This window comes from Ciconia boyciana, chromosome 5 (assembly GCF_034638445.1).
Source record: "Ciconia boyciana chromosome 5, ASM3463844v1, whole genome shotgun sequence".
NCBI classification, from domain to species: domain Eukaryota; kingdom Metazoa; phylum Chordata; class Aves; order Ciconiiformes; family Ciconiidae; genus Ciconia; species Ciconia boyciana.
Window position 1 is genome coordinate 29,028,063 of NC_132938.1, and position 27,100 is coordinate 29,055,162.

General features: G+C 38.2%; 1 protein-coding gene across 2 annotated transcripts in view; it reads right to left on the reverse strand.

Annotated features, from left to right (window-relative positions):
- The window catches only part of GABRG1 (gamma-aminobutyric acid type A receptor subunit gamma1), a 37,306-nt gene extending 16,557 nt beyond the window's left edge, over nucleotides 1-20,749 (reverse strand). For both annotated transcript variants that reach the window (XM_072861429.1, XM_072861430.1), the window contains exons 1-2: nucleotides 20,696-20,749; nucleotides 12,597-12,664 (exon numbers count right to left, since the gene is read on the reverse strand). In XM_072861429.1, coding sequence (XP_072717530.1) covers nucleotides 12,597-12,599 — 3 coding nt within the window. In that variant the 5' untranslated portion in view covers nucleotides 12,600-12,664; nucleotides 20,696-20,749. The remainder of the gene's footprint in view (nucleotides 1-12,596; nucleotides 12,665-20,695) is intronic.
- Between the last annotated feature and the right edge of the window lie 6,351 nt (nucleotides 20,750-27,100).

The window sequence follows — 27,100 nt, forward strand, 5'->3', positions numbered from 1 at the left end:
TGTGCTAGGGGGATTATCCAGAAAGCTGGATTCTTTCTGAAAATCTAGTTTTGAAATGGGCCTGAAATTTTCAGATTTTATGAATTCGTACACTGAATTCCCTTAAATTTGCAGATTTTATGGATCCATGCACTTAATTACCTTAAATTTGCAGTTCTTGAACAATATTTCATATTTCCCTATAAGAAGGGGAAATCTAGGTCCCTAAATTTTGTTGAAAATTAGGTAGAAAAATCTCTATACTGTCATTTATGGGAGTACTTTGTTTCCAAAACTAGATGAATAAAAGCCCTATCTTTGTTTAAACATCATATGAGCAAGCACAACAGCACACCAGATGTATACAACATTTTTTTAGTGCAACAAATTTTTCTGAGCAACTATTTTGTTTTCCTTGGTTTCTTACAAAAGTTAAATTTAACACTCTTATCACTACTTCTATTAGTCTTTCATAAAACTCACCATTCAATGCCACTGTGTAACCGTAAAAATTGGTTTACTACTCTCTCTTTCAAATGAAACTAATGATAAAATAGCCATGCAGAATAAAATGGAATCAATCTGTGGCTGCGTTAGTCACAGCCATAGCAAAATGTATGCTTATTCATATTTAGCCTCACAGGGTTCAATAACCATGGCACATGTTAGCTCATATTTGGCATTTGATTAGATCACTGAACTCTTTCTTGCACAGCTGGCATGAAGAGCCCACCTGCCTAATTATTTACAGATAACTGCAATCCTCCTCCATCTCTTTCCTCTCTAAAAGATCATCACAAACTCCAAAGGCTGGGAACACAGTGACTAATCAGAGATTACCATTAAAGGGCCAGGCAGTGAACAAACTGTGAATATTGACAAGCAGTTGTATAGTCTTAGAGAAAATCATTTATTAAATAAAAGCAATTACTTCAAATAAAGTAGGAACAGCTACTGTATGGGAATATATTGAATCCTCAACATCAGTTTCATTGTCATGCACAGTTCAATTACAGTCAGACATGAAAATGGGCCAGTGGATTGGTTTTTTTATGGGAAAGCTGTGAAAGGGAGGCAGATACTATCCTACACGATTGTTTCTCAGTGCAAACCACATCACACCAATTCCAACATAATATCAATAAGAATGGGAAAAAATCTCACAAAGCAGAAAAAACATTTTTCTTGGTTATTTTGTCTGGCAGTCTCACAACTGATTTGAAATTCCACAGTAAAAAGTGTGGAGAAGTCAAGCAACGACTAGCTAAATTGTTGGCTGGATCATATTAACTGCAACACATTTTGTCCGAGAACAGGAAAAAAATGGCCTGGTTTTCTGGGGTCAAACACAAAAGCAATGAAAAGTCTCAAAACCAAATTTGGAGCTGAAAAATTGTGTTAGTCAACTACAGGCCTGCAATACAGTTCATTACCAGTGAATTTCAGAGAAAAATGCATAAAAACATACCCCTGTCATTTCATCTTTGCTCAGAAACCCACCCCAGCTTTTCTCCCCAGATTCAAAATTTCACCTGAAGGGCACCTGGAGTTTTCTGGAATGCAACAAGCTAATTCAGAAATCTGATTCATAGGGAGCCCTGAACTCAGTTCAATTACCAAGTGTGACATGATTTCATCTTATTCAGTTATCTGAGCTTCAAGATATTTTCCCCATGTTTCTTCATGCTATTCAGCTTTCTAATTCCTTAAATTGGAACTTTATGTGAGGCAGGCAGGGAATTCTTCAGAAAAAAAATTAAGAAGGGGAAACTAAAGAAAACACCCTACCAACCTATATGTTTTGACATTAAGAGATGTGATTTAGCATCAAAGACTCAATCTAGTGTGCTGATTAAGAGGTTTAAAAAACAAAGGAAGTCAGAGACAAAACTGGTAACCACATGCTTTCCTAGGAGGTAAGCACCAAATAAAGCATCAAGCATTAGCCAATTTATCTTCATCTTGCCAGTGTGCTGTCAATAAACACTCGTAACCTTTACCTTTTCCCTCACCCAAATACCTCTGGACATCAATAAGGGGCTATTAAGTAATTTATTAAAATACTTAACCTATCTTTGATGTATAACTACTCTTAACAAAACATCTAAAATGTGGTTGATCTCCCTGGTGGGTTACTTTAAAAGCCCTTAAAAAAGATTTTTGAGCTGCTTCAGGGCCAGCAATGGTTTCAGACCTTTATCCCCACGGCTGGGACTGAAGCAAAAGTAAAATTTCTTGTTTTGGTAAACCATTTCAGTTTGGTCACTAGAGCAATCTAAGCCTAGTGCCCTTAGGGTGAGATCTAAAAGATCCAACAAATCGTAATGATTCTGACATGTACCTGTAATATTACATTAATGATACTGCAGCTGTGGAAGAGGTGGGGGCTGCAGGAAATACACTGAACAGAAGTGCACAGCATCTGCTCCCAGAGTCTTTTAACCAGTCTGATTGTTATAATTGTGCAGATAATCACACTGGAGGATGGCATGAGAACATATGCGCAGGGTAAGTGGAAATATGGCAAATCATATCTACAGAAGGTGAGGGAGTACAGAGAGACCTACATAGCCACAAAACAGAAAAAATCCATCACTCTTCACATCATAATTTGGCATCTGTGCTTATCCAGTCCTTATTTTGAATATGCAAAGTGACAGATGCAAACAATATGAATAAAAGGCAAGATTTATTTCAATGCTTTGTAGATTAGAAACTATAATTAAAATCTTGCCAATAGTCAAAAGATTAGCTAGAAAAGTAACTAAAGCACTTCAGGAAAATCTCTGCTTCTATTTGATCAGCTTAGATTTTGGGCATTTGAGGAGACCATACGGAGAGGAAGTAGATTATATATGTAATCTATATAAATTCCCACACTGAAAATGATACAAAAAGTTTTGGTTTGCTTTTCAATTGAAACTTGAACATTTCAGCCACTGCCACTCATAAACAAACAAACTACAGAAAGAACCAGAGAAGACAACTCAGAACAAAAAAATCAGACAGAAATACATACATATCTATTAAAAACCCAGGAGTGAATACTTGATACGGATTAAGGGTTTGCCTTCAGGGTTGTCAATAGTGATTTACCAACTCCATTACCTGTACTTTCTAAATTCTGCAGCTACATCTACCTTCCTGTAACTAGAGAGAGTCAAGCAGTCAAAATTGGTCCCACAAACAACTTTAGCAATAAAGCTGCACATTACTCAAGCATATATGGTTTTCTCCAGTTTCCTTTTATAAATAAGCTATAAAGTCTCAAACACAATGCTTCACCTTTCAGTATGGTGCAACTGATTTTAAAGCAAGATTAATTGCACAGTTCCTGGTTGCTCTTTTATTTCCATGGTTTTCCTGTCATGCTCCGAAATCCCAACAGTGATGGCAAGGAGACTTATCTGGGTTTGTTTTCTACCCTGAAAATACCTGATCCTGCATGAAATACAGCACTCCTATCAGTTTAGCTTTCTGGTTGATGAAGCAGTCATGCAACTCCAAATATCAATCATCTGCTACACTGAAGATATAAGAGCATGGACAACTGTTAAGAACTGCCTAAAAGAGCCTCTATTTACCTACTGGTGCCAAGGGCATAACCTTTTGTGGGGATAACCCTCTACAACAGAGATACTACTGTTATTCAAAAAGGTGAAATCTCATGCAGCACTTACTGTATGCCAATGAATTACAAACTCCAAAATAGTCCAACAAAAAGTGTTTTAGATGTGCATTCTCCATGGTGGTTGAAATAGCCATCCAGAATGGGTAAGACTTGATGAAATTTAAAATCATACAACAACAGAATAAAAATAACGAAGGCCAAGATCAACAGGCAGGGAAGTTACATTCACTTACTAGCAAAAGCACATTGCATTTCCTAATAGCTATTTTGTCAGTGCTGTCACCCCTGCTAACAAGGGAGTAGGGCAAACACTCTTTCCAAGAGTGGGTCTGCTTCCTTGGTAGACAGCTTGGAGGGGCTGCTGCAGGAAAGGGCATCCAGACCATTCCCCCCATATGTAAAGTGAACTTCCCATAGCATGCACTGTGAGGAGAAAAATCCTGTACCTGCGCTGCCCAGCTTTTAACAGAGGATGCGGTTTTGTAGTGTCAGCACAGATCCTGGCACCAGCCATTGTAGGGGCCAGCGACTGACAGCAGCTTTCCTCTAGAGCACAGCAGCAAAGGAGACAATGATAACCTGTATGGTAGGAGCCATTGCCAAGGACAGTTTCTATTGCAGCAAGCTGTTATAAGCTATCCTAACAATCAAAGCACCTCCCCTGCCTTTTTTCCCGAAACCCAGTTCAAATCTAGGCCAGCAGAATTAGTCCCACAACTGGAATGCAGCATCACAAATTTCCATATAGACAGACAGATCAGGAATTAATAACAAAGAACAGGTGTGTAATGTTCCTCAAAATATTTATCATCTATTTGACACAAAGATAAGAGGTACAAGACAAAGAACTAAATGTATCTTCTCTCAGCTGCAGACACAAGGGAGACAACCACAGCAGAAGCAGACAGAAAGTATTCGGAGAGGATATTAAGGCATCAGAAGTAACAATAAACTGTACGACAGAGCAGCCAAGCAGTCTGTGCAGTTTTTTGGGGAAAAGCAGGAGTAAAGCACTGTTTGGCTTAGCTTTAGCACTAGTCAATACCTTTGCCTTCTCAGTGAAGTGCTATATCATACTTTATTAACATTATTCTTGATTTAGATCATCTCAGATCACAACTGAATTGTGTAGGCACTCAGTACTGCTTATACAGGATACATGTCCTCTGCAAGGAGCTTACAGTTTGAATTTAACATAAAAGACAAGATTTGGAAAGACAGCAGGGACGTAAGTAACAGGAAACAGATAACCCAATACCACTCAGAACTGCAGGTAGTGATTTTAGCACAACAAATGCATAATAGTTTGTGATATTTTGTAGCCTCCACAGAAAGAAAAAAAAAAAAAAGAAAAAAAAAAGAAAAGTAAGTTTAAAGAGGAACATGATGAGAAACAATGATGTGGCTTTGCAGACATCTATAGAAAGTTTCTTTCAAGCATAAAATGTAGCTTGGGAGAAAATCATATGAAAAGTTGAAAGGATGGGAGCAGAAACCAATGAGATCTGAGATAGGAAATGGCCTCTTGGGGGAAAAAAACAACTAAAAATGGCTGGGGATAGGCTTTGAAGTGCCTTGAAAGTGAAAGGAAACTGTTAACATGTGAGGTCCAGTGAAACACGAGACAGAGGAAGAACCTGAGCAAGAAATGACTCAACAGAAACAGTGGAAAATTCTCTCTGTAGGACATCTCCAGATGGTACGAATGGAGCAAGACTGCAACTGGAAAGGTTACAAAAACATGTTATCATAACAATGGGAGCCTGCACAAGAGATTCCATATGATGGATTAAAAAATAAATAAAAATAAAACCCCTCAAAGCTGCTTTGCAATCAGAATTTGCAAGACTCCAACTGAGACCCTACTCCTGGTTCTAAGATCCATCATGTAATAGAAAATTTTTAGATTTCAGGCCTCAGTGACATAGAGAGTAGTGATTATCCACAGCAACTGAGAGCGTGGAAGGGGCAAAAAGTAGGAAGATTTAAAGCTATGATTTAGTCATACTGAGCTAACTAAACATCTGTGAACAGATATGAGGGACACAAGGCAATATTTTGGATTGAACAAAAGGAGGTACACAGAATTGCAGGCAACTGGCCCAGAAAGGTTGCTGAGTTTGTGCATAAAACTGCCAAGATGTAGCTGAAAGCAGAAGAGAAGGTGACCATGGAAGACATCCTACGCAGAAGTACCAAAGGAAGAGCTTTAAGAAGTACATTCACATCAACATTTAAATAGGTAAAGTACTTGGAACACAAGTAAATAAGGTGCTTGCTCACAACACACTGACAGTCTGACCACAGATAAAAAGGAAGAAGCTTTTCAGAATTGTTTGCTAGCCCCAACCATGTCCACAGCTCAGGACTTCTGCTATTTCTTTAACAAATTAGCCCTATGCAAATACAAAACCCTAACATCTGAAATCTCAGATACTTCAAAAGCAGTTTGGTTATTGCTCTGGCTGTGGATGCTAAGAATCTGAGATTATATAAACTGGATTTCCAATCAGTATATGCTAGCACACTCTACTGATGTCAGGGGAGTTAAGTCAGAGTAATTTTTTTTTTTTTCATTATTTATATTGAAACCATGCCAGCTGTGGCTTAGGTGATACAACGGTACTATACAAAAACAGTGTTTCCTAAAGCATGAACTAGTCTAACACAAAAGTTAAGAGTGAACCACAGCACAAAAAGACTGCAGCCTTAGATTATAGCATTGCTAAATGGCACACACAAATTAGGGCATATTTTACAGCAAAGAACGTAGATTTCTCTGGTATCCTGTGTAGAACCTTAACTACCTGTCCTGACTTCATATCTATTAAGGGACAACCACTAAACTGCAGCTGAGAACAGGACAAGTTCTGAATGCTGTTTAAAGTGGGGGCCAAAAAGATGGCTGTACTCTGGTTTGGTTTCAGAAAGCTACTGCAACATTTGTCTGTCATACAATGACTGCCTTTTCCCTCAGCCATTGCCATTCCCTTCAAAATGATCACAGAAATTGGGAGCGACCCAGGGACTGCTGAGCTGAGGCAGTATGAGCAGAATATAGCTTGTACTTCGCCAATTCCCCTGAAACCGATTAAGGCAAGCTTAGAGCTACCTTGCAATAGCAGTAGGCAAACTAGCTGCCTGCAAGAGCCAGACTAATCAATTTAAGCTAATTTTTTCAGAATAAAACAGAAAACATTCATGAAATTGTACTCGTGAAGTATTACTCAAGTTCCTATAGCTGGTAAAATAAGAAATACTAACAGACATAAGGTTTTTGACGCTTAAATATATTTCATAAGAAAGAAAAAACAATGCTCAAGCCTACTGAAGGAATATTTACTCAGCTGCTGTAAATGACACTGTGTCCATCAATCTCAAACACTCATCTGAGTAACAGTCAATTAAATCTGATCACTTGCACCAAAATGATTGGAATCTATCTTTCCCAATCAAAAATAAAAGAGTACATTGGGAAAAAAAAATATTATTCTAGCTTAATCCAAAGAAGATGCTGTACAATAAGAAATAGGTAATATTTAAAGACTTACTGGTACTTCTGTCCTGATTTATGAACAAATATTCCTGCCATTTGAAAGAGAATGGAACCAGTTTGCATAAAATGCACACACCTAACTCTTCAAAAATTTGCAGTGCTTGCACGCTGAACCCATGCAACCTTAGGAAACCTCATAAATTCTCAAACATGGGCAGGAGTGCATCCCTCATGCTCTTCCTCTCAGTCTGTCATCATAAAGCTCATAGAGACAATGGTTCTCCTCAAAACTGTCTTCTTCAAACATGAAAGCAATTCCAACCTCCCGGAAAAGCTTCAAATGCAGTTCACAAACCATGACAAGCCCTATCAAGCAGTGTTCACCCAGTCCTGAAATATTACTATACAGCGCAGCATTGGGATAGCATTGTGATTTATTATGTTTATGTCTCTTGTATGGAACTATGTTCACTTAGACACAGCTTTCTGTAACAGACAGATGGGGGGGACAGTGAGAGAGAGTTCGTATTTTTCCTTTTATACACTACTTACTTTGCATTTTTTCCTGTTGTGGTTGTTAAATCCTTAAGTCAACATGGTTCACACATGTAAACTGAAGTACATGCCCAGGTATCTGCAGGATCAGGGCCTTGCTAATTCCAGTACCTATTTCTGTCTCTTTCTAAGCCTCATCTTTTCTTTACACTAGTTACTATTCATTCAGTAACAAAACATTTAATATCATTCAAAAACAGAGTTAAAATACTTTGATTTACAGAATAATGCAAACAGAGTGTGCATCTTTGAGTACTGGATTTCAGGGTAGCTTCAGGTAATGTACCTTTGGGTCATGATTATTTATATTCTAGTGTGTTTAAGATAAATTACCTGGCACTGTAAAGTAAGAGTACAAAACATTCAAACCTTCAATATAAATTTAGTGACTAGTAGAATAAGTGCAGTGACACACCTGACCACAAAGCATCCTCCACAAGTACAGTAACACTGAGCAATCTGTATTAAGATACTGATCAGATTGATACTTGAATACCTTAAAAAAAAATTTAAAAATCTGCTGCTAGTTACTGCAACTTGAGAATGAAATGGAATTTAGAAGTCAAAGGATACTTAAAATTCACCATCAGCGCATTCTACACAAAGTCATAAATGGTACAATATGACAGGAAAAATTGTATCTTAGCAGTATCCAGGCCATACAGTCTGTGTACCAAAGTAGCACATTGTGTATTCTGTGAATATCTGATTTGCTCAGTGGTTTAGCTACCTTGTTAAAAATAAGAGTGCTAGGCTTCAAAGTATGGCTTTCAGCTTGCAGTCACAGTAGCCTTCAATGGATAACTAGCAAAGATCATGCAACAAAAGATAAATCATCCACAGAAGAAACAGAAATGTTGGGAAATAACAAGGAAACCGAACCGCTTCAGTGAAGTGCAGTCCTAGAAATTTATCCTGGAATTTTCAGTCTGGACCTTCTAATACTGAGTTCCATTAATAAATACAAAAGCTGAATAGAGAATATCATCTGCATCCACAGCAAGGGAAGAAAAAAAATATGTAGCCCTCAAAGACACTAAAATGGCAATGATAACATAATGTTTCAAAATGTTAAATCATGACTTAGAAACACATGAAAAAGCAAAGGAATTTTAAAACATAATTTTGTTTCTGTAAACATACATATTTATATATGTATACACTTCACACACAGGCAGATACAGACAGAGAGGCAGAGCATTTTCTTTTGGCTAGTTTTTAATCTCTCAGTCATGATGTCTATGCATCTCTATAGAAATGATCTGCCTCTTTCTAACCCTTTCCCCATTTTTGTTACTTGAGTATTGCTCCGCTATTTACTATATGAAACTCGATTAAATAGACATTAAAGGAAAGGGAAAATATAAACTTTTCTCTTTGCTGTTCATTTTTGACACAATGATGCAATACTTCTTACTTAAGGAACTGCTCCTGTATTCCTTCGCCAAAAATTTCTCTCATTTGAGGTAGCAGTCTTTTATTGTTATGAGAGTTTTGATCAAACAGAGATTACAAGATCAGGTAATCTCTTACTTAAAGGAACATAAAAATGTCTTGGAGAGCTGCCATGCCTCTCCCAACCCGCTGAATTGTACACTTGCTTGGTCTTGTCAAACCACAAAAGCTGTGGCGCTGGCATCATCTCCCGTGGACCCCTTGGGGCACCAGTAGCACAAAATGTTATGTATTTATGAACACATAGGGTTTGGGGGACGAATACAGGGCAGAAGAAAGCTAATGAGGCCCACAGGCAACATGGATCAACATGCATTTCTACACAGGGACCATATGTCAGATTCTGCTACTTGTACCACCAGAGTGGCTTTTTTTCATCTTGGCCCTAGATTGGAAGGACAGAGAAAGGTAGTAAGAGCCTAATACATCGACATTAAGTGCTCAACTGAATGAGCTTCCATATAGAGGAAAACCAGGCTCTAAATATTCATCGCATGTCTAAATTCTGCTAAGAAATCCCTAGACCACTGCAGAGCTATTGAGGATCAAGACTTTGGCCACAAAAATGTGCTTAGCTGCATTTTACATGATTGTTGCACAATGCATGGCACAGGTTAGCTCTAAAAGACAGATTCAAAAATCTTTAGACTTAATGAGTATTAGAAGCCTAAAGACTCTGCTGATCCAGATGCCTGTTAAAAATGTTTACTCAGGCTGCAGATGCCTAAAGAGATCACATGCTGTAGAAAAACATCTCTTAAGCATGGGGTGTCTATACCCTCTAGAATTTTGTGTAGACCTCTGTTAAATAGTGAAAGCCAAAAGACAACAGCCTTCAAAAACAAATTCTAATGAATTTCATACATACACTTAAAGCATCCCTTTTATGAAAGTGAAAGTCTGTCTCTGTCAGACAGCAAGAGGAAAATAGACTGAATTATAGTTTCCTCTCATAATACATGTCCTCTGAAGCTTTCAGACAAACATACTCTCTTGGCATGCTGCTTCAGCATCATTGTTAGAAAAAACACTCTCTACATCATGCCATATTGTATCCAAACTAAATAGTTAAAGGACATCATTTGCCAGAGTGAATTAACGTATCTGGCAAATGAGTAATCCAATGGGGAATCACAGATATGTGTTCTCACATTAAGTGATCAAATGAAGGGCTAAGGACAGCCCTTGAAATAGAAACAATTTTTGGATTATTCCTTAACAATCTCAAACAATATTGACTCCAGGGAAAGTGCCTTCCTAATGAAACCAACAGCTCACATAGAGCGAGCTTACAGGGTCAAATCTGTAATTACTTTTTTGCTGAGAATGTTGTTTCCCAGATTAAAACCATCTTTTTTTGAAACCTTAATCAAATTATTTGCATATATATGGTTTAATTTATTTTCACAAACATTTTATTTTTGTAGTGATGTTAGATGCTCATATGATCCAGGTTCCTGGAGTCCAAGCCCAGTGAAAGCAATTGCTCTTTTATGAAGGCCATAGTGCCCTTAGACTATAATTTAAATTGCTAAGTAGTTCTCTGCCCATTTTTAAAAACCACAGAATAGTTTTTAAAGTTCTATGTCTTAATGACATTTACCTTATTACCCTTTGGTGACATGCTTTATTGTTATCTTTTTTTTTTTAACAGAAATCAGGTTAGAGGGATAAACATTCAGTTGATATACATTATAACCATTAGGATTCTGCTCTCTAATGAAGTAATATGCCTTTTCAATATGATGCTATCCTTACCTTGGACTAAAAGCCAGTATGACTGGCTTTTATTAGCACCATGGCAAGGGCATCACCACCCAGCTCTAGGACAGCTCTAGCAGATGTGGGGAGAACTCTAAATGAGTGACATGAAATAGTCCCATGGCTGATACTGTCATTACTGCAAGTGCACTGCATGATAATGCTGCCTCCCAGGCTCTGCGCTGAGCAAGCAGAAGGCAGCTGTGGGCACAGGAGAGGGCATGGCACATAGCAGTGGGGACATTGCCCACGGGCTGCAAAGACAAGAAGAGGGCATGGGAGATGGGGCAAGGCTACCCTGCAAAGCTAGCCACATGCTGGTTCTTTAAAACTGGAAAACTGCCTGTCCACACATTTTGCTCCCACAATAAGTTCCTTCAGAAGAGGATAGGATGGAGAAAAGCAAAAGAGAAAGACTGCAGTAGAAAGACAGACAAAACCAAAGACACCACTTATACCAGATATGGAAACTGAAAAGCTTCCCTCACCCCATCTCTCTTCTTCTCTTTCATGCATTTCTTTATGTACAGCCCTGGCCTGAGACATGGACTTGCCTGCCACAGCCCCAGGTAATGACAACCCTAAGCTTGTTAGACCATTATGCTCAAATGAATATCCTTTGCTACAGATCTGCATCATCTACTTTTGGCACTTTTATCCATAGTATCTAAGTACCATTGGTTTTTCCTGCTTGTCTTCCCATCACTGAAAGTCAATACTACCCCCCCAAGCATGATGACATACGTGTAAACCACAAGATCCTTAATAATAATCTAGAATTACTGTGCTTTCACCAAATGCTCATAAGCCCCCTGCACTGGCATACTCCAGCCTCAGATTGAGCAAAACGCTTCTCTGCCATGCAAATTCAACACTGTCAGCAATTCTGTAGGGAGGAGGAAAAGGAAAATGGCAGGAGGGGGCTGAGCTCAAACTCACCCAAGGGCCCATCCAAGTCTTAGTCCTGGGCAGCGGTCTCCAGGAGAAGTCATGCAACAAGGCCTTTCTAAAGCCTCCAACACCACTATTTCGTACAGTGAACATCATGACAGAAGCTCTAAGTGATTTAAGAAAAGGCCACAGACTCAACTTCCTCATGTGCTGTTACTTCAGTGTTGCTATCAAATAGATAGGTCAGACCTCTACAGGTCTACTGGAAACTAGATGAGATGCATTGCTTAACATCTGAAGAAACCAGCTATGTGTACACACACACACACATACACTGAAGAGGACCCATAACACTAAACAAGACGTGGAAAAAGGAGGACAAAAGAGTTAATTTCAAATTTTTCTTTTTATGCATTTGAAAACTAATAATAAATTACTGCACTGAAAATAGTTTTATTCACAAATGCTGGGTCAATTGTTATTTTTCTTAACCTCTGAAGAGTAGCCCCAGGAAATTATACTGGGCCAGAGATAAAGCAGGTAAAAACAAACATAGTGAAAATGTTCAACACAAACCAAAATAAGGACCTGATACAATGTCCTCTGTGTGGCCTCATTTTTTTAAAAGAAGAAATATATTTTTAAAATTACAACATTTTCAAATAGAGAGAGTCTAAACATGTTTCTGTAACAATCACAATCATATCCAACAGCATAAGAATACATGTAAGAAATAAAGAAACTTATTTGAATGAGATTAGCATTATTTCATAATATTAATCCATAGCATCATTCAGATAATGTTTTCTGTCAATAATGAGAACTTACCATATTGATTGGGTCAACTGGGCCAATGCTGTTAACATAGACATCTGTTTCAATTATCGTAGTTCTCACTAAACAAAACAGTAACCATAATAATTACATATTTAATTAACTCTGTACATTGTTAGTGTAATTTAACCTATTTACTAAAACAACAACAAATCAGATATTCTTTTATTAGATTCAGAATAATTAAATCTCTGGTTTGTTCATTCTGTGAAGGATGATATATGACCTGGCTCCCTTATTCCATACGAATTGTTAGAATTATCAACATGATTTTTTTTACTTCATAATGCAATCCCCACCTGTGCTTTGTGAACCGATATAAGACAGATATAAAAGGTATAAAAGGTAAAGGAAGGAAACAAAAAACCCAAACCAAAACAAAAACTGTCTTCCAACATAAAAATTTTACCATAAACAGAAAAAAAATGTTTGGAAAAAATTGCTCATACAACAAACCCTGAGGTCTGGGAGCAGATGTGTTTATCAGCTGTAAGGAATCAATATGCAGTGCTTTCTGTCAATTCCGACTGAAAATGTGTAACAAAGATAAAATAAGTTTTCACTACAGATTTCTTCAATTCATGCAACTATAGCACACCTAAGGATTACTAATGTCCTCTCATCAGCTTGATTAATACACTTCTTCAAACACCAAACTGAAAGCTCCTCAAGCGAAAGTCATTTAAAAAAGTTAAACATCTCCAAACTTATTTTTCTTTAAAAACACAGGGAAACCACTCTCACTGGGCAGAGAAAAATTAACTGTTTAAAAATTTATTATCTTACAGAATATACTCATACTTTGTACGCTTACAGAAGGGCACAAAGTCTAAGTGACTTCCCATGAAAGTCACATCTGAAGTACAGGTGGCACTGATAATTCAGGTTTTTTTCCTCCTAGTTGGTTTATACAGGAAAAAGGTACAAACGGAAGAGGTCAGGATGCATTTTAACTTCATCAATTTACCAAGCATTTTCTTCTAGCTTGTACTGGAGAGCCAGAATGTGGACACAAGAGGATATATGTCCTAGTCCCCAGTGGAATGAAGAGGGTTAATAATAAAGCTCTGCTGGTCTTTCTCTCATGATCTGCCATGCTAAAATGAAGCATCTCTGTCCATCTGCAGATGGAAAAGGGGGAAGGTACAAACAATAAGGCACTTTGGTTTCATAGGAAAGGGACCCTAGGTCATCAGATTTGATTTCTTTACACTGCAAATCATCAGAGATCACCCAAGTGCTCTATAACAAACATAAAACCTTAAGTAAGAGGATTTTTCAAATCTCAAAAACCTAAAACTCGAACAGATGCACAGAAAGAAACAGGGTATCATTAACATCTTTGCCAGCTACAATGACAGGCAAGATACATTTCCTAAATATCCTAAGATACCTTTCCCCTGCCAATCTCACTTGGGAGGAAATTCTCCCTGATTCCAAATCCAATTACTGGTGTGACCCTGACACACCAGTGAGGCTGCACAAAGGATTTTCTCTACAACCACAGAGCACAGAGTCACTTGATCACCATCCTGTCCCCAGCATGCTTCGCAGAAAGTTTAAACAGACTCTGGAAACCAATTTATTTCCTGGGGAAAAAAAATAAGTACTTCCTGAGCTGCAAATGTTTCCAATATCTGCAGGGCTCATAAAGGAAGGGGGGAAACACAGGAACTCATATCCACAGACTGAAAAATCAGAGTAAAAGAAGTGTATAATGCATGTGTGTATATACACATATGTATAATATAACATATTTTACATACACCACATCTCACAAACAGATATCCTCTTCCTTTAATTTTGCAACCATATTTATCTATATAACAGCAACCCCACTAGATCAGAAGGAGGTGGATCAAAGTGTGTATTGCCTCAGTGCTTAAGCAATGCTGACTCCACTATTTTTTTCCCATATTAGTAGGAAGTGTTTAATTCTCCTTAGTATTAGGAAATCTTGTTTTGTTCTGAGGTTCAAGTCTTCCACTCCAACTTTCAGCACTGCCTAGCCATATATCAAACCTCTTCTTCAGATGCAAATACCTACACGTAGTGATTAAGGTCACCTCTGAAATTTGCCTTCAGTATGCTGAACAGTTCATACTGCATACTGCAAATGCAACCTACAGATAATCTGTTCAGCTTTAACTTCTAAACTTGCTCCATTGTTTCCAGATCCATCTTGAAATGTGGACACCAGGACCGGAAATTTTTGTAACAGTGTTATCAGTGCTGCTTGAACATTTCCAGATTTCTACTTGTTGTGTTCCTTTTCAAAAAGGGACTTATCTCAGGACAATGCTCAGGGGACACATAGCTAAGACCTGTATACTAGACAAAATATCTAAGTTTTCCCCTAAATCACTGCTTTACTATGCAGAATCTCTCACCTTGAAATATGACCCACAGTCTTCCGTCCCTCCACCTCCTATTTTTTTTTCTCTCTCAATTTTTGTGTCTCCAGTTTTACTGAAGGAGCAAATTATTACTCTGCAGATACAGCCTCTCCCTTTCCAACAGTCTTTGTGTCATCTGCCAACTTTACTAAAAAAATTCATTGCTGAAATCATTCAAAATATCATTATTCTTGATCAAGACTTTCCTATGAGACCCTACTATAGACAGCCCAACCACTGATATTTCCTTATTAGCAACTAAATTTTGAGATCTGTCAGTGAGCCAGTTTTTAATGGGGGCTGTGTCAATTTTATGAAATTCCAGCTTGCAGTGAGCAGTACTTGATCTGCCACAAGGGCTCTCCTGTAATGTGCCATGGAGTTCAATTTGGCTTTTCCATACTGCTCTGAGTAAGATTATTAGAGCTATTAAGAGCCAGTGAAGAGTCTGAAAATCTGCCCCTGTTGAAATTATTTTAATTGACCCAAATGATCCAGAGAAAGAGATTTCATTCAAGAAGACTGGAAGAGGCTGTTTTGTTACCTTAGTTCTTCTGTAGGGTACAGAGCAAAGTACTGTGAACGAGAAGAAAGAATTCATTCTTCTCATGTTCTTGAACTTGAAGTGATATGAGTCCACGAAAATGACAAATGCTGGAGGAAAATACTTTCTTGATACTCATTTGACATCCATATAATTACTATTGTTCATTTACTCTCCACAAAGATCTAACAGAGAAAGATGGTTTGAGATGTTTCTACAGTGAATACTTCTTATTTTACTTCAAAAATTTGGTATCACCCTTGAAAACACTAGGAGTAGGAAGAAGGCTATTTAACACATCCTGCATGAAGTGCAAAACAGTACTGTAAATTTACAGAAGCTTCTAAGGCAGGGGAGAAAGAGATACACTTTGAATATTTACCCTGAAAGACAATACGAGCCAGGCTAGAGTAAAGTAAGAGGTGAGAGGACAGCAGATTGCATACTCAACACAGAAAGAGAAGAGCACCAAGGGGCAGCTGCCCCAAGGGATAGTTCATCAGCTCCTAACATAGCTGAAGCACACAGGGGACCTGTTTGCTAAGCCTGATCTAGACAGATCTACTCACGATTTCCAATTTCCTACTTTCACACCTTTTCTTCACTAGGCTAAACTTCTCTTCTTCTGGTTTAAAAGGTTTGACTGCTATTGAGCATCATATAACACAAGCACATAGCTAAGGACAAGCTTGTCCCAAGAAATAAATATAGTAAATAAGTGACTCTTGTGCCTGGAATTCAAGAGGAAGAATGAACTTCCCAAGAAGCAACAAGACCTGGAAAGAAGTCTCTCTCAGCAGGCATGGACCACTACCTTCTAGTAAGGGATGATGAAGGGAGGGATTTTTAGTTTAAAATCTGTATTTTGAAAAATGTTTACTCTCAATCAGAAAAATCATCGTCGTAAAATCTACCTCAATAATTGACAAATTATTTTAGTAATTGCTCTCGCTATCAAAAGTGCCTCTTCTTTAGCCTGTATTTATCCAGGCCCAATTTGCAGCTTTTGATATTTGAAATATCTCTACTTACTACATTGAAGAGCTCTCTTATCAGTTATTCTCAGTTTATAAACCCCCATCTCCTGGCAGAAATTATTATCATTATTGTAAAAGTACAGAACATTGCACTTTTTATTGCTTAATATCGCTCCATTTTCATTACTGCAATCCTCAGCATTACGCCATAGTTAGTCCATCTAAATTCACCAACCAGTTCCCATAGTTTACCACAATTCCCCATTTTGGAATGAAGGTCTAAGATATATCACCTCTTTTATTATTATTTATAATGCTATTTAATTTAAACTAAGACCACGTTTGATAATTTCATCCAGGCTTATTTCCTTTCTTTCTTTCTATAACTCCTCATTAATTGCCTAAAGAAGCATCTCTTCTTGGTGATAAAGCAGTTATTCAGCAAATAAATTAGGCGACTACCACATTCAGGAATACAAGAGACCTTCGATTTGTAATAGTTTTTAATTGAATAATACATATCTCACAACCAGTTATCTAAGAGTATTACTTATATGGCTATCTATATTGAAAATTCAGCTTCAAGTGTCTACAGCAGACTTCCAGCTCCATCTCTGAAGAACTTTTTCCAAGTGATTTTGATGAAAGCAGAGCCCTGTTCTCCACAATTCTTCTTTTACCTTTTTATTTAAAAGAAACCCATCTTTAGCAAATACTCCTACCCCACAACTTTTATTATTTCGATCATTTTCTATGCAGTGCACACATCCAGTACTTTTAACATTCACTGCATATGCTCTTCTACATCTTGCTCTTGTATTTCAATTTCCTTCAATTCTTGCAAAATATTCTTCATCTCAGAATACATACCTCTCTACCTTTACCTGATATTTTCCTGCTTATTCGGGCTTATTACTTTCCTGCCTATATCATCCTTTCATTAATGCTACACACTAAGAGCACCTGTTCAACAGAATATCCCCCTAATATCCTTATCTTTTCAGAATTAGTGCTTCTATTAGTCTCTCGAAAGTCCACTTTTTGTTCACATATCCTTTATATCCCTGAGTACGTGACTCTTCACATTAGTGCACTGAGATGCAATTACCTACCCATGCCCTGCTTATAGGGCAATGACAACTATCCAAATTTCTCTACGTATCCAATTTCTCTATGTCCATGAGCAATCATTCTCACCATTCTTAAAAATTCTATCACTGATAACTTTCCTCAAACTGTTGACTGAAAACACTCCATTAGAGTTGTAGATATGTGATGATTATTCCCTATTTTTAATTAAACTTTCAGATTGATCAGTTGTGTTTCACCCATATAATACACAACATTGGACATGAGACTTAGCTGGAAAAAATGTGCTGTACATTAATAGGCTAATATTAATATATCAGTGTCCCTAAGGTGTGAGACATGGAACAGTGTGCAGCCAGAATTCTTTCCTTTAAAAAGGAAAGTTGAAAAATAACAGCTAGTTTGATGCAGGAGTGAAGCTAAAACAGTGTGGTTATAAAATCAGCTAGCTAAAAAGTAACATTACAGTGAGAATAATACTGCTTTATTAATATATCAACACTCCAAGGTTGTATCTGTAATTAAAGGGATTTATACTACAAATAAGAGACTTCATCTGGTAACTACTATTACTTCATACTGAGCAGAAGGTACTTGAAGACTAGTTCCATTATGCTCCAAACATCTCAAAGTATATTACATAAATTGAGTTAAAGACTAGTAAGATTAATAAACATAGCAAAGGGTAGCAGTTAAGAAATCACTACAACTCATGGATATTTGAATGAGAAAAGCAGAAAATGAGAGAGTGTGGTTTTCTCCTATTAAAATTCAGTATTGCCTCTGACATTCTAATTTTCATTTGGCTCTCCTTTATCATCTCCTTCAACTAACTGCATGTTTAACAATGAAACCCCTTATCTCACTCTGAGATGCTGAAATTCTGTGTCAACATCAGGAAGAAAACAAAATTCTGCTCTGGTATTCAAACCCAAAAAGTCCAGGTTCAAAACAAAAAATGTTGCTATTGTAACTGAGCTATGTACTTCAATAGTAAAAACGTTCTGTGGGATATTATTGCTTTGAAAGATAATTAGAATTCATGTTCAATAACCTTGTTGTACAAGTACTGACATACACTCGGAAGATGTGGAATCTGACACCAGATTTTATCCACATAATTGAAGCAGACTAAGATGAATGCACTATAGCCTGATTTCATTTTTCTATCTGTTACATATCTGCTGCAGTTCCCAAGCAGCTGGACAGAATGCAATGCCTTCACCCGAAGTTGGAAATTTCATCTTATGTTGTCCAAAATTTCTGCCATGTGGCAGAAGTCTGCAACTTTCATCCAGAAGAGAGTCAGTCTTAACATTTGTTCTCCTGTCAATAAAGTGAATATTCCCAAATGTCTCATGTTCTGATCTGGCTGATATTCATGAACCTTATGTTTTAATATATTAGATGGAGGTAGGTCCCAAATAGCAGAGATCAGATTGGTATAAAAGTATTGCACCAAGAGAGCGAAGAAGAAAAAGAAAGGGAGCATTTATGTGAGAGAAGCTAGAACCAAGTGTCTTCTTTCAGCAACTGATATTTGGAATCCAAAAAGTTGTACATTGAATTACTCACAAAAAGGCAGAGTTCTTGCCCTATCAAGACTCAGTACATAACCAGAAAAGTGAAGGTAAGGATTACACCAAAATTCTTCTGTGCCCATCTAAATCCATTTGACATGTCAGAATAAACTCCTCTTCCTCTGTTTTCCCTCTCTTTGTTTCTAAGTTTTATGGGGAGAGAAGAGAAACAGAATTCTCTTTTCGTTCATCCCCACCTACCAGCTAATCATTAGAAGGAAACCTAGTGGAGACAGTTTATTCCCTCATAATCCCTTTGCTGTCTGTTGCATCAAGCAGTCGAGGAAAAAAAAAAGAAGTAATGTTATACATCTGTCACACATTGAGAATTTAAGGAAAAATATGCTGGAAGACCTTTACTGTTGTCTAAATGTTTGCAGTAATTCAATTAAATGAACATGAAGGCAAAGACTTTACAACAAACTTCATGAGATTCACATGTGATTGTACTATGACAGGGAGACAAAAATTGCCATTCAACGTCTTCAGGGTAACAGTCAACAACAAAACAGAACTAAGAAATTTGGGGAAGAAAACAATTTGTTAGAAGCTTTCAAAAGAAAATACTTAGTTTGAGATTGCATCTCTCTGTTCTACATAAATGAAACAAGTCTAGATTGTTGTATTGTTTATCATATAAGCAGCTTACAGACTTACGTGGCATTCCTCTGATAGGGAATGCCAAGTATTTAACAAATAATTACATCCTCCACCTCTCCCTTCACAGTTCAGGAAACAAATTCAGAGAAAATAAATTATTTTTCTTAGTTTGATCCAGCATGCATGTGGTAGACAAGAGCTGGCAAGGTTTAGTGTATTCCATGTTTTCAACACAAGATTCTTCCAAATATTTACACTTAATAGTTATATGCAAATTGATGTTTTGACTATTGAAAGACAAAATTGGCTTCCTACTAGCTGCAAAGTTTTATCTATAGTAATGTAGTTTTCCTTCCTATATTCCTCTAGAAAAGATATAGTCCTAACTTATATTTTTAGATTCTTATGAAGCTTTTCAAAACCTGAGCTAAGGGAAGAAGAGAGCTGGGTTGAGTTAAATTTGCTCAAAATACACACTTACAATGCATTTTCTACAGTAAGAGTAAAAATACCTTGGAATAATTCTTTAATAAACTCCTACAGACTCAAGATCAAATTTTTAAATAACCATGGCTGGTTTATAGCCACAATTCTTTCTGTCAGAAGATCTTAGTTAAACAAAGCAAAATATAATTGCTTTTTTAATGATTTATTATAGATTGCCCACTGTTCCAAAAAAGCAATACTTTACATAGGAAAAAGAGATTGTAAATAGAGCATAAAAATTCTACTCTTGCATAGAACATTTTTACCAGTTCCAGAAAACCATTGCATTTTCTTGCTGTTATATTTAGCTTGCTATGTTAAGTTTTAAAAATTGCATTAAGTAGATTTTTGCCATCTTTGATGAAATGCAGGCCACCTCTGGTTCACATCTTCTATTTACTGAATTATTTTAAGGGCTTACCCCCAATATCTGGCCGAAGCTTATTGTCATATCCTTGAAGTAAGGAGTCCAGTATGTGAGTTACATCCCCACCATGAATCTTTGGTGCAAGAACCCATGTTTTATTCACAGTTAGATCTTCATCATCCTCATCATCTGCTTTATCAGCTCTATGGTGAGTGAATTAAAAAAACACGGTTAGGAAAAAAAAACCAAACAGTGGAACTAAATACACAAGAGGTGAAGAAGAAACTGATAAAATATTGAACATTATTTAGAGTACTTTATCAAAATCCAAATGCATTCTGGTGCCAACAGAAAGAAGCAGGCCCTTATTTAAAACACCAACATTTTGGTTTATGGCCGTAGAGAGTGTAAGCTAATAAACATGTCAAGAGAAGCATTAATACATACCCATACAGAAAAACTCAAGCCATGAGTCAAACTCATAAAAGCAGCAGCAGGCATCCTCTTACTGGCAGCCTTTTCCTGTTTTAAAACACGAAATGTAATTCCCAAGCTTTTCCCTACATGTATTCCATTTTCAAATCATGGTACTGCATTGGGTTTGTGCGGCAAGGTTTTGGTAGCAGGGGGCTAGAGGGGTGGCTTCTGTGAGAAGCTGCTAGAGGCTTCCCCTGTGTCCGATAGGGCCAATGTCAGCCGGCTCCAAGACGGACCCACCGCTGGCCAAGGCCAAGCCCATGGTGGTGGTGGTAGAGCCTCTGGGATAACGTATTTAAGAAGGGGAAAAAGTTACTTCACAACAGCAATTGCAGCCAGAGAGAGGAGTGAGAATATGTGAGAGGAACAACTCTGCAGACACCAAGGCCAGTGAAGAAGGAGGGGAGGAGGTGCTCCAGGCGCCGGAGCAGAGATTCCCCTGCAGCCCCTGGTGAAGACCATGGTGAGGCAGGCTGTCCCCCTGCAGCCCACAGAGGTCCACGGTGGAGCAGATATCCACCTGCAGCCCGTGGAGGACCCACGCTGGAGCAGGTGGACGCCCAAAGGAGTCTATGACCCCGTGGAGAGCCCACACTGGAGCAGGCTCCTGGCAGGACCTGTGGACCCATGGAGGGAGGAGCCCACACTAGAGCAGGTTTGCTGGCAGGACTTGTGAGCCCATGGGGGACCCACGCTGGAGCAGTCTGTTCCTGAAGGACTGCACCCCATGGAAGGGACCCACGCTGGAGCAGTTTGTGAAGAACTGCAGCCTGTGGGAAGGACTCACGTTGGAGAAGTTTGTGGAGGACTGTCTCCCGTGGGAGGGACCCACGCTGGAGCAGGGGAAGAGTGTGAGGAGGAAGGAGCGGCAGAGACAACGTGTGGTGAACTGACCACAAGCCCCATTCCCCGTCCCCCTGTGCTGCTGGGGGGAGGAGGTGGAGAAATCGGGAGTGAAGTTGAGCCCGGGAAGAAGGGAGGGGTGGGGGGAAGGTGTTTTAAGATTTGGGTTTATTTCTCATTATCCTACTCTGATTTGATTGGTAATAAATTAAACTAATTTCCCCAAGTCGAGTCTGTTTTGCCTGTGACAGTAACTGGTGAGTGATCTCCCTGTCCTTATCTCGACCCACGAGCCTTTCGTTACATTTTTCTCTCCCCTGTCCAGCTGAGGAGGGGAGTGACAGAGCAGCTTTGGTGGGCACCTGGCATCCAGCCAGGGTCAACCCACCACAGGTACTAATATTTCTAAGAGATGCTTAATCATGGTAATAGATACATCTTAGTGTCAAGAACTTTAACAAAATCTCCTTCCTAGTAGCCTCCATTCTAGCTATGATATCAAAAAATAAGACTTGTATACTCATTCAGCTCCATTCAAATTTTAAGAAAGCAAACAAACATTACATCCATGTGCTATGACTAAACATTCACAGAAGCTGCAGTCGTGTCAATTATGTATCTGCATGTATACGTGGTATAGTTAAAATGCTGTACCATTCCTTTCACTTAAGAAGATCATTTGTTAACTACCTATTTTATCAAGATGAAACAAATGCACAAGGAAAACACTTACACATTCATTTATTGTCTATCTTTGAATTAGATAAGCAGCAATATATAGTTTATCACTAAGTCATTAGAAAAAAAATCACAATACCTTGGTTGCGTCTGCAGATTCACTCAGATATCACCGAAAGGTCAAAGAATGCCTGGAAGTAGTTTTCTTTCCATTTGAATCAAATGAGTGTGGACTTAAGTATTCCTCCAGTGCTAAAGTTTGCAATCTATATTACTCATCCAGCTTATTTCAGGGAACTGCTATGGGCTTCAAGTCAAGCAAAGCGCATCAGACTGATAGCAGTAACTCTGACAGTCACACAACGTATCTTCACAAATGGACACTGGCTAGCAATTATTACAGAGCGCACGCAATCCATATAAATCAGTTCCAATGTTAGCATAAGCACAGATATTCCAGTAAAAGAAAGGAATTAAATTACTGTCTTTGTACCAATTTGTATTGTACACTAAAACTAAAACTGTTACTGCTATTTATTAGAAAGGGATTTAAGGGCTTCCAAATTACACAGACATACACTGCCCTCAAAACTAAGGGTGGAATTTTTCAGTAAATTTCCTACAGGAATGAAGACCACCAGCATGTTCCACAGAGAGACAACACTACGCCTTCAGGGAGAAAGGACAGAAAAAGTCAGGAAAGGACAGAGATGGAGTAGGTACACCTGGCTTTTATTACCCCTTTGTGGGAACGCACCAAAACAACCTGTATTCGTAAGACCTTGCATCACCTCTCAGGTAACACTAGCAAGTCTCACTGAAAATCAAGACTATCACGGCTGTGGAAACTGCTCGGTGGTTTTGGCATGCCTGCTTAATTTGGGAAGTGCAACAGCGAGCTTGCCACAGCTCAATAGGTTCCCAAAGGATGAACAAAAGGCACTGCTCAGGTATCAGGACTTTCATACCTAGCTTGCTGCAAACAAGTCACAAGAGTCTATTATAGCTGAAAGTAATATGCAATCTACATACAAGGTTCACTGACAGCTTCCCCTGTAACAGTCTGAAAAGTGCTTTCATTCTTTTAAATTGAAATGCACCGTAAAATACTTAATCTTTACTGCACTACATAGACATTATAGAAATGTCAGATATTAAATATTTAACATTTCCCATTAGCAGGATCCCACTAATGGGAGCACTAAAAGAAGTAGGAAGCTAAGTTTTGTAACTGTACACTCTTTTTCCCTCAAAGCTACCTATTGCCAACTCTTTCATGTTTTGTTAACACGCTGGTTTTTTTATATATATTTTTGGTCTGCTTGTACTTTATGTCATCTAATTACTGTCTAAATTAGCTTACAGTTGCTAAGAGTGCCGAGGCAATCCCAGCCTTTCCCCAGGGGCATTAAGATGATGAGGACTAAAACTTAATTTATAAGCAGCTCTCTAAGGAAAGAGACATGCCCACTACAAAACTGACCTTTTCTTCTTCCTCTTTTTGTCCTCCACCCCACAAACAGCAGAAAGTACAGCAAAACCACTAAAGCACTGTACAGACCCAGGGCACCTGACTCAGGATCAGCCCAATTATTTGCAGAGAATTTGAAGAATTTTAACTCTTCTTTAAAATGTGCCCAAGACCATCAAGCACGCAATAAAGACCATAACATCTCTGCAGTGCTGATGGTACCCAGTTCCACACTTTTGATTCCTAAGCCGCAGCCACTGACGTGCAGCCACAGGGCTGAGATAAGACAGGAATGATGCTGGCTGGAAAAAGGAAGTGACCAGAATGCATAGAAAGTCTTCTGTATGCCCTCCAGTGAAGCAGAGCACACAACACCTGCCAACTTGAATTCTCAATCCAGAGGTTTTGGGAGGAGTTGCATAAAGCAGCTAGCTCCCCCAAAAGAGCACCTAAACACATGAAGGCAACAGGACAGACACTGTACATATTCATTTCTAGCCATCTGAATTACTGATCTTTGTCATACTAAATAGATTTGACCCACTCTGTTTCAAAGGTAGAAATCCCTTCAGAATTACACAGTTGACAGGACCAGTGGAGATGGTGCTACCAGGATCTAACTGAGGTTGCTAGACCATGTTCTTTAAAGAAACGTTCACTTTGGAAAATAAGATGGTTCAAAACTGTTGACCTTTTACCCGAGTTTCTGTGTCTCACATTGCGAAGTCCAGCTTTTTCCCCAGGGTTTGGAATAGGGTAGAAGGAAAGACAGAAGACAGCAAACTTCATTCCAAACCAGAAAATAAATGTTAAATTCGGGTATGCTGTTCAAATATTTAGCAACAGTTAACTTGGGCTGAGCACCTTTTTACTTCGTTGCAGTTAAATTAAATCTAACAAACCCATGAAGATTAATGTCAATTAACTCCACCCTCACTTTAACAGTAGCACTTTCCCCTCTCTCTCACAACCCCAGGAAGAAAGGCAAACTTAATTAAAGAGGAATTCTTTTCCTTTCCAAGTTCATCTAAAGGTTATTTCATTATACACAGAACATAATACTTGATCCTCTCTCCATTCACTGTAAAATACTTTTTTTTCAACAAGGTTCATTCAGTAGGTCTTTTTCAGAATGTTTGTAGAGACAATGATTTAGAACAAAAATATGTCATCAGACATTAAAACATTTCTGTTCCATGGCACAACGCTATTTTACATCTATTACTGCGGGTGTTAATCCTAATTTTAATTATTTTATAAATAAGAAAGAGACCTAACTTCTTAATACACTTGTTGTTATAACACTTCAGCTAGCTTCATAAACTCAACAGTAAACTGCGTGTCTACAGTTAATAGTGATGAGGCAAAAAGTGCCCTAATTATGCTCTCTGTCCTTCAACTAATTGGAGACATTACCATGACTAATAAATCCCTGAGCACAAGTGACTAATGACTAAATAAGTCTTTTCAACATCAGGCAACATGCTCATCTTCAGACATTAATATCATAGGTCTTTGTTCTCCTTTAAATAGGAGAAAAACCAATCAGATGAGCTTTAAGTTGCAATTAACATCTGTCAGGTTATGTAATGAACTGGAAAAAAAATTGATATAGTGAGAGCACTCCTACTGCTATTTGCATCCTGCGTATCGAAGTATTACATATAGAACTACACATGTAGCATAGGTGGGAGTATGTAAACACAGCTAGGGATTAATTTAGTTGTCCACTCCTGGGCTCCTATTCTCACCCAATACACGTGAGGGTACCCAGTCCTCCAAGTGGGGTTGATTTATAGGGAACCCATAGACTTCTGGAGAAGCAGTAGAGACTGAGCTGGGAACCTTAGTTATCTTCACCGACATTTCATGCCTGTGCACAAGCAACTCAGGCAAGCCCTCAGTGGCCATGAGGTTTAAACAACACTGCACAGTAGCTCTGTCTATTTGGAGATAGAGCATTCCTTCCATACAAGGAATGCTCTGATGATCATTTAATTAATAAATAAATAAATAAAAAGGAGAGTCAGTGTTTCAGATAATTTCTATACTGAAAATGCTGAAAGGAACATAACATTTTCCTTTTTGCCTTACACATGCCAATGAAAACCATGAGGCTAGTTGTGTTGGTTCATTTAGCTGAAGATCTTCTCCAACAGCAGCCAAAAGCAGTTGCTTCAGAAGTTTTACCAACACAGGGGTAGGGCACAGTGACACTTCTCTAAATCATGAAACGTGCCTGAAGACAGCTGATATTCACTGGCTGTGCTTCCCAGCATATTACATTTATGTCCTTTGTCGAGGTATAATACAATTTAACTTTTGTTTTCCAGTACTTAAAAAAAAAAAATTACTATTTTTCTCAACTGTCAGACAAAATGATAATGTTTCCCAAATTGTAAACATGGGAGAATACTTTGTTAGCAACAATACAACTTCAGAGGTTTGTCAAAATACTGCATTTAACCAGACAATGCTTCATAAGAAGTCAGTCAAGACAGACAAGGTTTCCAGGGAAGGTTTCCAACCTGTCAGATATCTAACCAGGCCCCACCTCACTCCAGAACATCAAACATGATATGCTTGTATGTGGTAAAGAAGTATATTTCATGGCCCCATCAACGAGAGTTCAGAGGCCATCTGGCCTAGCCATATCCCACACATGAAAAAAGACCTAGAGCATTGCTGAAAAAACAAAACATGGTCACTGACACCCCCACATCCAGAGTCAGACATTTTTACAGATGCTGGTCATGATTCTAATTCAGAAACAAAAGCAAGTACTTAGGCGTGGCACATGCATGACCAAGGTATAGGACCAGATATAGATGATAATCTGAACTCTAGAAAGATAAGTTTAAGCAGTGCCTGAGACAGAAGAAACTTCCTTACAGAGAGTGAAAAATGCAACTTCAGCATGGTAGGAATCAGCAATTACTCTTATCTCAGCAATTTAAAATACATATTTACATATTTCCTTGGATCTCCCG